Genomic DNA, 17,190 nt, shown 5'->3' on the forward strand with positions numbered 1-17,190 from the left:
TGCCTGGCACGGGGATGTCACCTGAGGGGGCACGGAGCTGCAGAGAGATAGGACCGGGGAAGCGGGGACACGCAGCACCCGTGCTTTGGGTGGCAGATCACTGGGGGAAGGATTTGTCTCTTGCACTCGCAGGTTCCGGTCGCTTGTGCGGCGACGTCTCCATAGTAACAGTGGCCTCTTCCGGTGCAGCGTTTCAAGCCTCGCTTCCGCTCAGGCGTCATTGTCATTGGCTCGCCGTTTGGCCCCGCCCACTATCAGGGCGGTACTGTACATGGCGGCTGCCTGTCACTGAGGGGGATGTGGAGCGGCCTGATGCCGGCCGGGGCTCGGGAGAGCGACCTGTCCGAGGAGGAGGAGGAGGCCGGGGTGGCCGGGCAGGAGGAAGAGGAGGCCGGGGTGGCCGAGAGCTGCGTCACTGTACGTGCTGTACCTCCAGACTGACCCTGTACCCCCCCAATACCGGCGCTGTACCCACATACTGACCCTGTACCCCTCCCAATACCGGCGCTGTACCCCTATACTGACCCTGTACGCCCAATACCGGCGCTGTACCCACATACTGCCCTGTACCCCCCACTGCACCCCCATACTGACCCTGTACCCCCACTGTCACCCCCATACTGACCCTGTACCCCCCACTGCACCCCCATACTGATCCTGTACCCACATACTAACCCTGTACCCCCAATACCGGTGCTGTACCCACATACTGACCTTGTACCCCCCACTGTCACCCCCATACTGACCCTGTACCCCTAATACTGGTGCTGTACCCACATACTAACCCTGTACCCCCAATACTGGTGCTGTACCCACATACTGACCCTGTACCCCCCCAGTGTCACCCCCATACTGAGACTGTACCCCAAAACTGGTGCTGTACACCCATACTGACCCTGTACCCCCCACTGTCACTCCCATACTGACCCTGTACCCCCAATACTGGTGCTGTACCCACATACCCTGTACCCCCACTGTCACCCCCATACTGACCCTGTACCCCCAATACTGGTGCTGTACCCACATACTGACCCTATACCCCCAATACCGATGCTGTACCCCCACTGTCACCCTGACACCTGCCCTGTACCCCCAGACTGACCCTGTACCCCCAATACTGGCGCTGTACCCCATGTCACCCCAATCCCGGCCCTGTACCCCCACAGTTGCCCCAATACCAACCCTGTATGCCCATACAGATTCTGTACCCCCACTGTTACCCCGTCACCGGCCCTGTACCCCCACTGTCACTCCAGTACCAGCCCCGTAACCCCATACTGATTCTGTACCCCCTCTGTCACCCCAATACTGACCCTGTATCTCCACTGTCACCGGCCCTGTACCCTACTCCTTATTCCTCCATCACCAATCCCTACTCGCAGTAGTACTGCCTGTCCTGTAACACTCCTTATTACCCCATCATCAATCCCTACTCTCAGTAGTACTGCCTGTCCTGTAACACTCCTTATTACCCCATCATCAATCCCTACTCTCAGTAGTACTGCCTGTCCTGTAACACTCCTTATTACCCCATCATCAATCCCTACTCTCAGTAGTACTGCCTGTCCTGTAACACTCCTTATTCCTCCATCATCAATCCCTACTCTCAGTAGTACTGCCTGTCCTGTAACACTCCTTATTCCTCCATCATCAATCCCTACTCTCAGTAGTACTGCCTGTCCTGTAACACTCCTTATTCCTCCATCATCAATCCCTACTCTCAGTAGTACTGCCTGTCCTGTAACACTCCTTATTCCTCCATCATCAATCCCTACTCTCAGTAGTACTGCCTGTCCTGTAACACCCCTTATTCCTCCATCATCAATCCCTACTCTCAGAAGTACTGCCTGTCCTGTAACACTCCTTATTCCTCCATCATCAGTCCCTACTCTCAGTAGTACTGCCTGCCCTGTAACACTCCTTATTCCTTCATCATCAATCCCTACTCTCAGTAGTACTGCCTGTCCTGTAACACTCCTTATTCCCCCATCATCAATCCCTACTCTCAGTAGTACTGCCTGTCCTGTAACACTCCTTATTCCTCCATCATCAATCCCTACTCTCAGTAGTACTGCCTGTCCTGTAACATTCCTTATTCCTCCATCATCAATCCCTACTCTCAGTAGTACTGCCTGTCCTGTAACACTCCTTATTCCCCCATCATCAATCCCTACTCTCAGTAGTACTGCCTGTCCTGTAACACTCCTTATTCCTCCATCATCAATCCCTACTCTCAGTATTACTGCCTGTCCTGTAACACTCCTTATTCCTCCATCATCAATCCCTACTCTCAGTAGTACTGACTGTCCTGTAACACTCCTTATTCCTCCATCATCAATCCCTACTCTCAGTAGTACTGCCTGTCCTGTAACACTCCTTATTCCTCCATCATCAATCCCTACTCTCAGTAGTACTGCCTGTCCTGTAACACTCCTTATTCCTCCATCATCAATCCCTACTCTCAGTATTACTGCCTGTCCTGTAACACTCCTTATTCCTCCATCATCAATCCCTACTCTCAGTAGTTCTGCCTGTCCTGTAACACTCCTTATTCCTCCATCATCAATCCCTACTCTCAGTATTACTGCCTGTCCTGTAACACTCCTTATTCCTCCATCATCAATCCCTACTCTCAGTAGTACTGCCTGTCCTGTAACACTCCTTATTCCTCCATCATCAATCCCTACTCTCAGTAGTACTGCCTGTCCTGTAACACTCCTTATTCCTCCATCATCAATCCCTACTCTCAGTAGTACTGCCTGTCCTGTAACACTCCTTATTCCTCCATCATCAATCCCTACTCTCAGTAGTACTGCCTGTCCTGTAACATTCCTTATTCCTCCATCATCAATCCCTACTCTCAGTAGTACTGCCTGTCCTGTAACACTCCTTATTCCCCCATCATCAATCCCTACTCTCAGCAGTACTGCCTGTCCTGTAACACTCCTTATTCCTCCATCATCAATCCCTACTCTCAGTATTACTGCCTGTCCTGTAACACTCCTTATTCCTCCATCATCAATCCCTACTCTCAGTAGTACTGACTGTCCTGTAACACTCCTTATTCCTCCATCATCAATCCCTACTCTCAGTAGTACTGCCTGTCCTGTAACACTCCTTATTCCTCCATCATCAATCCCTACTCTCAGTAGTACTGCCTGTCCTGTAACACTCCTTATTCCTCCATCATCAATCCCTACTCTCAGTATTACTGCCTGTCCTGTAACACTCCTTATTCCTCCATCATCAATCCCTACTCTCAGTAGTTCTGCCTGTCCTGTAACACTCCTTATTCCTCCATCATCAATCCCTACTCTCAGTATTACTGCCTGTCCTGTAACACTCCTTATTCCTCCATCATCAATCCCTACTCTCAGTAGTACTGCCTGTCCTGTAACACTCCTTATTCCTCCATCATCAATCCCTACTCTCAGTAGTACTGCCTGTCCTGTAACACTCCTTATTCCTCCATCATCAATCCCTACTCTCAGTAGTACTGCCTGTCCTGTAACACTCCTTATTCCTCCATCATCAATCCCTACTCTCAGTAGTACTGCCTGTCCTGTAACACTCCTTATTCCTCCATCATCAATCCCTACTCTCAGTATTACTGCCTGTCCTGTAACACTCCTTATTCCTCCATCATCAATCCCTACTCTCAGTAGTACTGCCTGTCCTGTAACACTCCTTATTCCTCCATCATCAATCCCTACTCTCAGTAGTACTGCCTGTCCTGTAACACTCCTTATTCCTCCATCATCAATCCCTACTCTCAGTAGTACTGCCTGTCCTGTAACACTCCTTATTCCTCCATCATCAATCCCTACTCTCAGTAGTACTGCCTGTCCTGTAACACTCCTTATTCCTCCATCATCAATCCCTACTCTCAGTATTACTGCCTGTCCTGTAACACTCCTTATTCCTCCATCATCAATCCCTACTCTCAGTAGTACTGCCTGTCCTGTAACACTCCTTATTCCTCCATCATCAATCCCTACTCTCAGTAGTACTGCCTGTCCTGTAACACTCCCTATTCCCCCATTGCTTCTCCCTGTTCTCCAGTCTTGTAGTATTCCTCCTCCCTCCGTCAGTAATCCCTACTCTGCGCCGTATCCCGTCCTCTAGTATAATGTGTGGAATATACTGCCGCTGCTATAGTATTTTATGCTTTTGTCTGCAGAAGTTCTTGGATCTTCAGAAGAAGCGACGCGAGTTACAGGCTGAATGTGCGCGCAGAGAGAGGAGGACGCGGCGCAGGAGAGGTAATGCAGCCCCGTATGTGCGGTGTGTGTGGCGGTATACCGCGCTGGGATATATTCTGTCATCCCCGGATTTGTGGCCTCTTCTTGCAATGTTACTACATGTAAGATCTGAGCAACGCAGCAGCCGCACACGACAATACAATTCCGGCACCTGTGCCGCCTACCGCTAGGCTGTACGGCTGAGGAATGACGCTCCCCCTCCTTCCGAATAAGAGGGAGGTAACGGTCCCAGGAGGGTCTCTCTGTACGGTCCCGTCTGGTAATGGTGTTCCTGTAAGTGGCTCGATCAGGAATAAATATTGGTGGCAGACGACCGACTGCGTGATATTGACCGGTATCTGTATCATGTGACCACACAAAGCAAAGTGTCGCTGTACGCCATATCGTCATGTGCAGCCCCTGACCACCTGTCTCTTGCTCCTCCCACTAGGGAAATGTAAGCGTCGGCAGTCGGAAGATCTGAAGAGGGACCACAGGTACTGAGAGATGCTGTAATGGTGGGATTGCTGGTACTTGTGGTGTGTAACGTTCTATAAGTGCTCTCGTTCTGTGCCCAGTCCAGGTCCGGACAAGATGTCGCCTCTGGATACTCTACAGAAATACTTTGGGAATAACGACCACCTGGAGCCTCCGGTGTGCCAGAAGATCCTGAAAAAGGTGACTGACCGCGTCCTCTGTAATAGGCGGGAGCTAGTGTCTGCCCCACCCCCGTATTACCTCACACCAGTATATAGGAGTGTCTGCCCCACCCCTGTATTACCTCACACCAGTATATAGGAGTGTCTGCCCCACCCCTGTATTACCTCACACCAGTATATAGGAGTGTCTGCCCCACCCCTGTATTACCTCACACCAGTATATAAGGGTGTCTGCCCCCCCCTGTATTACCTCACACCAGTATATAGGGGTGTCTGCCTCACCTCCCGTATTACATCACATCAGCATATAGGGGAGTCCGTGTCACCCCTGTATTACCTCACACCAGTATATAGGGGTGTCTGCCTCACCTCCCGTATTACCTCACATCAGTATATAGGGGAGTCCGTGTCACCCCTGTATTACCTCACACCAGTATATAGGGGTGTCCGTGTCACCCCCGTATTATCTCACACCAGTATATAGGGGTGTCCGTGTCAACCCGTATTACCTCACACCATTATATAGGGGTGCCCGTGTCACCCCCGTATTACCTCACACCAGTATATAGGGGTGTCCTTGTCATCCCCGTATTACCACACAACAGTATATAGGGGAGTCCGTGTCACCCCCGTATTATCTCACACCAGTATATAGGGGTGTCTGCCTCACCCCCGTATTACATCACACCAGTATATAGGGGTGTCCGTGTCACCCCCGTATTAGTTCTCACCAGTATATAGGGGTGCCCGTGTCACATCAGTGTTACCTCACACCAGTATATAGGGGTGTCCGTGTCACCCCCGTATTACCTCACACCAGTATATAGGGGTGTCCGTGTCACCCCCGTATTACCTCACACCAGTATAGAGGGGTGTCCGTGTCACCCCCGTATTACCTCACACCAGTATATTGGGGTGCCCGTGTCACCCCCGTATTACCTCACACCAGTATATTGGGGTGCCCGTGTCACCCCTGTATTACCTCACACCAGTATATAGGGGTGCCCGTGTCACCCCCGTATTATCTCACACCAGTATATAGGGGTGTCCGTGTCACCCCTGTATTACCTCACACCAGTATATAGGGGTGTCCGTGTCACTCCTGTATTATGTCACACCAGATTATAGGGGTGTCCGTGTCACCCCCGTATTATCTCACACCAGTATATAGGGGTGTCCGTGTCACCCCCGTATTATCTCACACCAGTATATAGGGGTGTCCGTGTCACCCCCGTATTATCTCACACCAGTATATAGGGGTGTCCTTGTCACCCCCGTATTACCTCACACCAGTATATAGGGGAGTCCGTGTCACCCCCGTATTATCTCACACCAGTATATAGGGGTGTCCGTGTCACCCCCGTATTAGCTCACACCAGTATATAGGGGTGCCAGTGTCACCCCCGTTTCTCTGACGTCCTAAGTGGATGCTGGGACTCCGTAAGGACCATGGGGATTAGCGGCTCCGCAGGAGACTGGGCACAACTAAAGAAAGCTTTAGGACTACCTGGTGTGCACTGGCTCCTCCCACTATGACCCTCCTCCAAGCCTCTGTTAGATTTTTGTGCCCGGCCGAGCTGGATGCACACTAGGGGCTCTCCTGTGCTCATAGAAAGTATATTTAGGTTTTTTATTTTACAGTGAGATCTGCTGGCAACAGACTCACTGCAGCGAGGGACTAAGGGGAGAAGAAGCGAACCTACCTAACTGGTGGTAGTTTGGGCTTCTTAGGCTACTGGACACCATTAGCTCCAGAGGGATCGACCGCAGGCCCAGTCCTTGGTGTTCGTTCCCGGAGCCGCGCCGTCGTCCCCCTTACAGAGCCAGAAGCATGAGTCTGGAAAATCGGCGGCAGAAGACTTCGGTCTTCACCAAGGTAGCGCACAGCACTGCAGCTGTGCGCCATTGCTCCTCATGTACACCTCACACTCCGGTCACTGATGGGTGCAGGGCGCTGGGGGGGGCGCCCTGAGGGCAATATATGACACCTTGGCTGGCAAATCATCACAATATATAGTCCCAGGGCTATATATGTGATAAATTACCCCTGCCAGAATACATAAAAAAGCGGGCGAAAAGTCAGCCGAAAAAGGGGCGGGGCTTCTCCCTCAGCACACTGGCACCATTTTCTCTTCACAGTGCAGCTGGAAAACAGCTCCCCAGGCTCTCCCCTGTAGTTTTCAGGCTCAAAGGGTTAAAAAGAGAGGGGGGGCACTAAATTTAGGCGCAATATGTGTATACAAGCAGCTATTGGGGAAAAATCACTCAGTGATAGTGTTTATCCCTACATTATATAGCGCTCTGGTGTGTGCTGGCATACTCTCTCTCTGTCTCCCCAAAGGACTTTGTGGGGTCCTGTCCTCAGTCAGAGCATTCCCTGTGTGTGTGCGGTGTGTCGGTACGGCTGTGTCGACATGTTGGATGAGGAAGGTTACGTGGAGGCGGAGCAGAGGCCGATAAATGGGATGTCGCCCCCTGTGGGGCCGACACCAGAGTGGATGGATAGGTGGAAGGTATTAACCGACAATGTCAACTCCTTACATAAAAGGCTAGATGACGTAACAGCTGTGGGACAGCCGGCTTCTCAGCCCGCGCCTGCCCAGGCGTCTCAAAGGCCATCAGGGGCTCAAAAAACGCCCGTTACCTCAGATGGCAGACACAGATGTCGACACGGAGTCTGACTCCAGTGTCGACGAGGTTGAGACATATACACAATCCACTAGGAACATCCGTTACATGATCTCGGCAATGAAAAATGTGTTACGCATTTCTGACATGAACCCAAGTACCACATAAAAGGGGTTTTATTTTTGGGGAGAAAAAGCAGCCAGTGTTTTGTTCCCCCATCAGATGAATGAATGAAGTGTGTAAAGAAGCGTGGGTTCCCCCGATAAGAAACTGGTAATTTCTAAAAAGTTACTGATGGCGTACCCTTTCCCGCCAGAGGATAGGTCACGTTGGGAGATATCCCTTAGGGTGGATAAGGCGCTCACACGTTTGTCAAAAAAGGTGGCACTGCCGTCTTAGGATACGGCCATCTTGAAGGAGCCTGCTGATAAAAAGCAGGAGGCTATCCTGAAGTCTGTATATACACACTCAGGTTATATACTGAGACCTGCAATTGCCTCAGCATAAATAGTGCTGCTGCAGCGTGGTCTGATACCCTGTCAGATAATATTAATACTCTAAGACAGGGATAATATTTTGCTAACATAGAGCATATTAAAGACGTCGTCTTATATATAAAGGATGCACAGAGGGATATTTGCCAGCTGGCATCCAGAATTAATGCAATGTCCATTCTGCCAGGAGGGTATTAGAAACCCGGCAGTGGACAGGTGATGCTGCCTGTAAAAGGCACATGGAGATTCTGCCTTATAAGGGTGAGGAATTGTTTGGGGATGGTCTCTGGGACCTCGTATCCACAGCAACAGCTGGGAAGAAACTTTTTTACCTCAGGTTTCCTCACAGCCTAAGAAAGCACCGTATTTTCAGGTACAGTCATTTCGGCTTCAGAAAAGCAAGCGGGTCAAAGGCGCTTCCTTTCTGCACAGAGACAAGGGAAGAAGGAAAAAGCTGCACCAGCAGCCAGTTCCCAGGATCAAAAATCTTCCCCCGCTTCCTCTGAGTCCACCGCATGACGCTGGGGCTCCACAGGTGGAGACAAGTGCGGTAGGGGCGCGTCTCGGGAACTTCAGGGACCAGTGGGCTTGCCCACAGGTGGATCCCTGGGTTCTGCAAATAGTATCACAGGAATACAGGCTGGAGTTCGAGGCGACTCCCCCTCGCCGTTACCTCACATCAGCCTTGCCTGCTGCCCTCGGAGAAATGTAGTACTGGCGGCAATTCACAAGCTGTACTTCCAGCAGGTGAAATCAAGGTACCCCATCTTCAACAAGGCCGGGGTTACTATTCCAAAATGTTGTGGTACCGAAACCAGACGGTTCGGTGAGACCCATTCTAAAATTGAAAGCCTTGAACACTTATTTACGAAGGTTCAAGTTCAAATTGGAATCGCTCAGGGCGATTATTGCAAGCCTGGAGAATTTCATGGTATCACTGGACATCAAGGATGCTTACCTGCATGTCCCTATTTACCCTCTTCACCAGGAGTACCTCAAAATTGTGGTACAGGATTGTCATTACCAATTCCAGACGTTGCCGTTGGTCTGTCCCCGGCACCGAGGTATTTACCAAGGTAATGGCCGAAATAATTGTCCCGTACTTGGACGATCTCCTTATAAAGGCGAGGTCCAGGGAGCAGTTGTTCGTCGGAGTAGCACTATCTCGGGAAGTGCTACAACAGCACGGCTGGATTCTGAATATTCCAAAGTCGCAGCTGGTTCCTACGACGCGTCTACTGTTCCTGGGTATGGTTCTGGACACAGAACAGGATAAAAAGGGTTTCTCCCGGAGGAGAAGTCCAAGGAGTTGTCGTCTCTAGACAGAGACCTCCTAATACGTATACAGGTGTCGGTGCATCAATGCACGCGAGCCCTGGGAAAGATGGTAGCTTCTTACGAAGAAATTCCATTCGCCAGGTCCCATGCAAGGATTTTCCAGTGGGATCTGTTGGACAAGTGGTCCGGGTCGCATCTTCAGATGCATCGGCGGATAACCCTGTCTCCAAGGGCCAGGGTGTCGCTGTTGTGGTGGCTGCAGAGTGCTCATCTTCTAGGAGGCCGCAGATTCGGCATACAGGACTGGGTCCTGGTGACCATGGATGCCAGCCTTCGAGGCTGGGGGGTAGTCACACAGGGAAGAAACTTCCATGGCTATGGAAAAGTCAGGAGACTTCCCTACACATAAATATTCTGGAACTAAGGGCCATTTACAATGCCCTAAGTCAGGCTAGACCCTGCTTCAACACCGGCCGGTGCTGATCCAGTCAGACAACATCACGGCGGTCGCTCATGTAAACCGACAGGGCGGCACAAGAAGCAGGATGGCGATGGCAGAAGCCACAAGGATTCTCAGATGGGCGGAAAATCATGTGTTAGCACTGTCAGCAGTGTTCATTCCCGGAGTGGACAACTGAGAAGCAGACTTTTACTCAGAAGACACGACCTCCACCCGGGAGAGTGGGGACTTCATCCAGAAGTCTTCCAAATGATTTTAGACCGTTGGGAAAGGCCACAGGTGGACATGATGGCGTCCCGCCTCAACTAAAAGTTACAAAGATATTGCGCCAGGTCAAGGACCCTCAGGCTATAGCTGTGGACGCTCTGGTAACACCGTGGGTGTACCAGTCGGTGTATGTGTTCCCTTCTCTGCCTCTCTTACCCAGGGTAATGAGAATAATAAGAAGGAGAGGAGTAAGAACTATACTCATTGTTCCGGGTTGGCCAAGAAGAGCTTGGTAACCAGAACTCCAAGAAATTATCTCAGAGGACCCATGGCCTCTGCCGCTCAGACAGGACCTGCTGCAGCAGGGGGCCTGTCTGTTCCAAGACGTACCGCGGCTGCGTTTGACGGCATGGCGGTTGAACGCCGGATCCTGAAGGAAAAGGGAATTCCGGAGGAAGTTATCCCTACGCTATTTAAAGCTAGGAAAGAAGTGAACGCAAACCATTATCACCGCATATGGCGGAAATATGTTGCGTACTGTGAGGCCAGGAAGGCCCCAAAGGAGAAATTTCAGCTAGGTCGATTTCTGCACTTCCTACAGTCAGAGGTGACTATGGGCCTAAAATTGGGGTCCATGAAGGTCCAGATTTCGGCTTTATCGATTTTCTTCCAAAATTGAACTGGCTTCACTGCCTGAAGTTCAGACTTTTGTTAAGGGAGTGCTGCATAGTCAGCCCCCGTTTGTGCCTCCAGTGGCACCGTGGGATCTCAACGTGGTGTTGGATTTCCTGAAGTCGCATTGGGTTGAGCCACTTAAATCCGTGGAGCTATAATACCTCACGTGGAAAGTGGTCATTCTGTGGGCCTTGGCGTCGGCCAGGCGTGTATCAGAATTGGCGGCTTTGTCATACAAAAGCCCTTATCTGTATTTTATATGGATAAGGCGGAATTGAGGACTCGTTCCCAATTCCTTCCTAAGGTGGTATCAGTTTTTCATGTGAACCAACCTATTGTGGTGCCTGCGGCTACTTGGGACTTGGAGGATTCCAAGTTACTGGACGTAGTCAGGGCCCTGAAAAGTATATGTTTCCAGGACAGCTGGAGTCAGGAAAACTGACTCGCTATTTATCCTGTATGCACCCAACAAACTGGGTGCTCCTGCTTCTAAGCAGACTATTGCTCGCTGGATCTGTAGCACGATTCAACTTGCACATTCTGCGGCTGGACTGCCGCACCCTAAATCTGTAAAAGCCCATTCCACGAGGAAGGTGGGCTCTTCTTGGGCAGCTGCCCGAGGGGTCTCGGCTCTTCAACTTTGCCGAGCAGCTACTTGGTCGGGGTCAAACACGTTTGCTAAATTCTACAAGTTTGACACCCTGGCTGAGGAGGACCTAGAGTTTGCCCATTCGGTGCTGCAGAGTCATCCGCACTCTCCCACCCGTTTGGGAGCTTTGGTATAATCCCCATGGTCCTAACGGAGTCCCAGCATCCACTTAGGACGTCAGAGAAAATAAGAATTTACTCACCGGTAATTCTATTTCTCGTAGTCCGTAGTGGATGCTGGGCGCCCATCCCAAGTGCGGATTGTCTGCAATACTTGTTTATAGTTATTGCCTAACTAAAGGGTTATTGTTGAGCCATCTGTTGAGAGGCTCAGTTATATTTCATACTGTTAACTGGGTATAGTATCACGAGTTATACGGTGTGATTGGTGTGGCTGGTATGAGTCTTACCCGGGATTCAAAATCCTTCCTTATTGTGTCAGCTCTTCCGGGCACAGTATCCTAACTGAGGTCTGGAGGAGGGTCTTAGTGGGAGGAGCCAGTGCACACCAGGTAGTCCTAAAGCTTTCTTTAGTTGTGCCCAGTCTCCTGCGGAGCTGCTAATCCCCATGGTCCTTACGGAGTCCCAGCATCCACTACGGACTACGAGAAATAGATTTACCGGTGAGTAAAATCTTATTATTACCTCACACCAGTATATAAGGGTGCCCGTGTCACCCCCGTATTACCTCACACCAGTATAGAGGGGTGTCCGTGTCACCCCTGTATTACCGCACACCAGTATAGAGGGGTGCCTGTGTCACCCCCGTATTACCTCACACCACTAAAGAGGGGTGCCCGTGTCACCCCCGTATTATCTCACACCAGTATATAGGGGTGTCCGTGTCACCCCCGTATTACCTCACACCACTATAGAGGGGTGCCCGTGTCACCCCCGTATTATCTCACACCAGTATATAGGGGTGTCCGTGTTACCCCTGTATTACCTCACACCAGTTTATAGGGTTGTCCGTGTCACCCCCGTATTACCTCACACTAGTATATAGGGGTGTCCGTGTCACCCCCGTATTACATCACACTAGTATATAGGGGTGTCCGTGTCACCCACATTTTAGCTCACACCAGTATATAGGGGTGCCCGTGTCACCCCCGTATTACCTCACACCAGTATATAAGGGTGCCCGTGTCACCCCCGTATTACATCACACTAGTATATAGGGGTGTCCGTGTCACCCACATTTTAGCTCACACCAGTATATAGGGGTGCCCGTATTACCCCCGTATTATCTCACACCAGTATGTAGGGGTGTCCGTGTCACCCCCGTATTAGCTCACACCAGTATATAGGGGTGTCCGTGTCACCCCCGTATTAGCTCACACCAGTATATAGGGGTGTCCGTCTCACCCCCGTATTACCTCACACCAGTATATAGGGGTGTCCGTGTCACCCCCGTATTACCTCACATCAGTATATAGGGGTGTCCGTGTCAGCCCCGTATTACCTCACACCAGTATATAGGGGTGTCCGTGCCACCCCCCGTATTATCTCACACCAGTATATAATAGGGGAGTCCGTGTCACCCCTGTATTAGTTCTCACCAGTATATAGGGGTGCCCGTGTCACATCAGTGTTACCTCACACCAGTATATAGGGTTGTCCGTGTCACCCCCGTATTACCTCACACCAGTATATAGGGGTGTCCGTGTCACCCCCGTATTACCTCACACCAGTATAGAGGGGTGTCCGTGTCACCCCCGTATTACCTCACACCAGTATAGAGGGGTGTCCGTGTCACCCCCGTATTACCTCACACCAGTATATTGGGGTGCCCGTGTCACCCCCGTATTACCTCACACCAATATAGAGGGGTGTCCGTGTCACCCCCGTATTACCTCACACCAGTATAGAGGGGTGTCCGTGTCACCCCCGTATTACCTCACACCAGTATATTGGGGTGCCCGTGTCACCCCCGTATTACCTCACACCAGTATATAGGGGTGCCCGTGTCACCCCCGTATTATCTCACACTAGTATATAGGGGTGTCCGTGTCACCCCTGTATTACCTCACACCAGTATATAGGGGTGTCCGTGTCACTCCTGTATTATGTCACACCAGTATATAGGGGTGTCCGTGTCACCCCCGTATTATCTCACACCAGTATATAGGGGTGTCCGTGTCACCCCCGTATTATCTCACACCAGTATATAGGGGTGTCCGTGTCACCCCCGTATTATCTCACACCAGTATATAGGGGTGTCCGTGTCACCCCCGTATTATCTCACACCAGTATATAGGGGTGTCCGTGTCACCCCTGTATTACCTCACACCAGTATATAGGGGTGTCCGTGTCACTCCTGTATTATGTCACACCAGTATATAGGGGTGTCCGTGTCACCCCCGTATTATCTCACACCAGTATATAGGGGTGTCCGTGTCACCCCTGTATTACCTCACACCAGTATATAGGGGTGCCCGTGTCACCCCATATTACCTCACACCAGTATATAGGGGTGCCCGTGTCACCCCCGTATTACCTCACACCAGTATATAGGGGTGTCCATGTCACTCCTGTATTATGTCACACCAGATTATAGGGGTGTCCGTGTCACCCCCGTATTATCTCACACCAGTATATATGGGTGTCCTTGTCACCCCCGTATTACCTCACACCAGTATATAGGGGAGTCCGTGTCACCCCCGTATTATCTCACACCAGTATATAGGGGTGTCCGTGTCACCCCCGTATTATCTCACACCAGTATATAGGGGTGTCCGTGTCACCCCCGTATTAGCTCGCACCAGTATATAGGTGTGCCCGTGTCACCCCCGTATTACTTCACACCAGTATATAGGGGTGTCCGTGTCACACCAGTGTTACCTCACACCAGTATATAGGGGTGTCCGTGTCACCCCCATATTACCTCACACCAGTATAGAGGGGTGTCTGCGTCACCCCCCCGTATTACCTCACCCCAGTATATTTGGGTGTCCGTGTCACCCCCGTATTACCTCAAACCAGTATATAGGGGTGTCCGTGTCACCCCTGTATTACCTCACACCAGTATATAGGGGTGCCCGTGTCACCCCCGTATTATCTCACACCAGTATATAGGGGTGTCCGTGTCACTCCTGTATTAACTCACACCAGTATATAGGGGTGCCTGTGTCACCCCTGTATTACCTCACACCAGTATATAATAGGGGAGTCCGTGTCACCCCCGTATTACCTCACACCAGTATATAGGGGTGTCTGCCTCACCTCCGTATTACCTAACACCAGTATATAGGAGTGTCCGTGTCACCCCCGTATTAGCTCGCACCAGTATATAGGGGTGCCCGTGTCACCCCCGTATTACCTCACACCAGTATATATAGGGGTGTCCGTGTCACACCAGTGTTACCTCACACCAGTATATAGGGGTGTCCGTGTAACCCCCGTATTACCTCACCAGTATATAGGGGTGTCTGTGTCACCCCCGTATTACCTCACACCAGTATATAGGGGTGTCCGTGTCACCCCATATTACCTCACACCAGTATAGACGGGTGCCCGTGTCACCCCCGTATTATCTCACCCCAGTATATAGGGGTGTCCGTGTCACCCCTGTATTACCTCACACCAGTATATAGGGGTGCCCGTGTCACCCCTGTATTAACTCACACCAGTATATAGGGGTGTCCGTGTCACCCCCGTATTATCTCACACCAGTATATAGGGGTGCCCGTGTCACCCCCGTATTACCTCTCACCAGTATATAGGGGTGCCCGTGTCACCCCCGTATTACCTCACACCAGTATATAATAGGGGAGTCCGTGTCACCCCCGTATTATCTCACACCAGTATATAGGGGTGTCTGCCTCACCCCCGTATTACCTCACACCAGTATATAGGGGTGTCCGTGTCACCCCCGTATTAGCTCGCACCAGTATATAGGGATGCCCGTGTCACCCCCGTATTACCTCACACCAGTATATAGGGGTGTCCGTGTCACCCCCGTGTTACCTCACACCAGTATATAGGGGTATCCGTGTCACCCCGTATTACCTCACACCTGTATAGAGGGGTGTCCGTGTCACCCCCGTATTAGCTCACACCAGTATATAGGGGTGTCCGTGTCACCCCTGTATTACCTCACACCAGTATATAGGGGTGCCCGTGTCACCCCTGTATTACCTCACACCAGTATATAGGGGTGCCCGTGTCACCCCCGTATTACCTCACACCAGTATATAGGGGTGTCCGTGTCACCCCTGTATTACCTCACACCAGTATATAGGGGTGCCCGTGTCACCCCTGTATTACCTCACACCAGTATATAGGGGTGCCCGTGTCACCCCTGTATTACCTCACACCAGTATATAGGGGTGCCCGTGTCACACCTGTATTATGTCACACCAGATGATAGGGGTGTCCGTGTCACCCCCGTATTATCTCACCAGTATATAGGGGTGTCCTTGTCACCCTCGTATTACCTCACACCAGTATATAGGGGTGTCCTTGTCACCCTCGTATTACCTCACACTAGTATATAGGGGAGTCCGTGTCACCCCCATATTACCTCACACCAGTATATAGAGGTGCCCGTGGCACTCCTGTATTATGTCACACCAGATTATAGGGGTGTCCGTGTCACACCAGTGTTACCTCACACCAGTATATAGGGGTGTCCGTATCACCCCCGTATTACCTCACCAGTATATAGGGGTGTCTGTGTCACCCCCGTATTACCTCACACCAGTATATAGGGGTGTCCGTGTCACACCAGTGTTACCTCACACCAGTATAAAGGGGTGTCCGTGTCACCCCCGTATTACCTCACCAGTATATAGGGGTGTCTGTGTCACCCCCGTATTACCTCACACCAGTATATAGGGGTGTCCGTGTCACCCCGTATTACCTCACACCAGTATAGAGGGGTGCCCGTGTCACCCCCGTATTATCTCACACCAGTATATAGGGGTGCCCGTGTCACCCCTGTATTACCTCACCCCAGTATATAGGGGTGTCCGTGTCACCCCTGTATTACCTCACACCAGTATATAGGGGTGCCCGTGTCACCCCTGTATTACCTCACACCAGTATATAGGGGTGCCCGTGTCACCCCCGTATTATCTCACACCAGTATATAGGGGTGTCCGTGTCACCCCCGTATTACCTCACACCAGTATATAGGGGTGCCCGTGTCACCCCCGTATTATCTCACACCAGTATATAATAGGGGAGTCCGTGTCACCCCCGTATTATCTCACACCAGTATATAGGGGTGTCTGCCTCACCCCCGTATTACCTCACACCAGTATATAGGGGTGTCCGTGTCACCCCCGTATTAGCTCGCACCAGTATATAGGGATGCCCGTGTCACCCCCGTATTACCTCACACCAGTATATAGGGGTGTCCGTGTCACCCCCGCATTACCTCACACCAGTATATAGGGGTATCCGTGTCACCCCGTATTACCTCACACCAGTATAGAGGGGTGTCCGTGTCACCCCCGTATTAGCTCACACCAGTATATCGGGGTGTCCGTGTCACCCCTGTATTACCTCACACCAGTATATAGGGGTGCCCGTGTCACCCCTGTATTACCTCACACCAGTATATAGGGGTGCCCGTGTCACCCCCGTATTACCTCACACCAGTATATAGGGGTGTCCGTGTCACCCCCGTATTACCTCACACCAGTATATAGGGGTGCCCGTGTTACCCCTGTATTACCTCACACCAGTATATAGGGGTGCCCGTGTCACACCTGTATTATGTCACACCAGATGATAGGGGTGTCCGTGTCACCCCCGTATTATCTCACACCAGTATATAGGGGTGTCCTTGTCACCCTCGTATTACCTCACACCAGTATATAGGGGTGTCCTTGTCACCCTCGTATTACCTCACACTAGTATATAGGGGAGTCCGTGTCACCCCCGTATTATCTCAC

At 51.2% G+C, this 17,190-nt stretch overlaps 1 protein-coding gene across 1 annotated transcript in view; it reads left to right on the forward strand.

Moving 5' to 3' along the window:
• The first annotated feature begins 235 nt into the window (after positions 1-235).
• The window catches only part of FAM204A (family with sequence similarity 204 member A), a 121,453-nt gene continuing 104,498 nt past the window's right edge, over positions 236-17,190 (forward strand). Inside the window, exons 1-4 of the mRNA XM_063950134.1 lie at positions 236-417; positions 4,181-4,262; positions 4,693-4,738; positions 4,820-4,919. Coding sequence (XP_063806204.1) covers positions 298-417; positions 4,181-4,262; positions 4,693-4,738; positions 4,820-4,919 — 348 coding nt within the window. The 5' untranslated portion in view covers positions 236-297. The remainder of the gene's footprint in view (positions 418-4,180; positions 4,263-4,692; positions 4,739-4,819; positions 4,920-17,190) is intronic.

The sequence above is a fragment of the Pseudophryne corroboree genome (genome assembly GCF_028390025.1).
Source record: "Pseudophryne corroboree isolate aPseCor3 chromosome 3 unlocalized genomic scaffold, aPseCor3.hap2 SUPER_3_unloc_67, whole genome shotgun sequence".
Taxonomy (NCBI): domain Eukaryota; kingdom Metazoa; phylum Chordata; class Amphibia; order Anura; family Myobatrachidae; genus Pseudophryne; species Pseudophryne corroboree.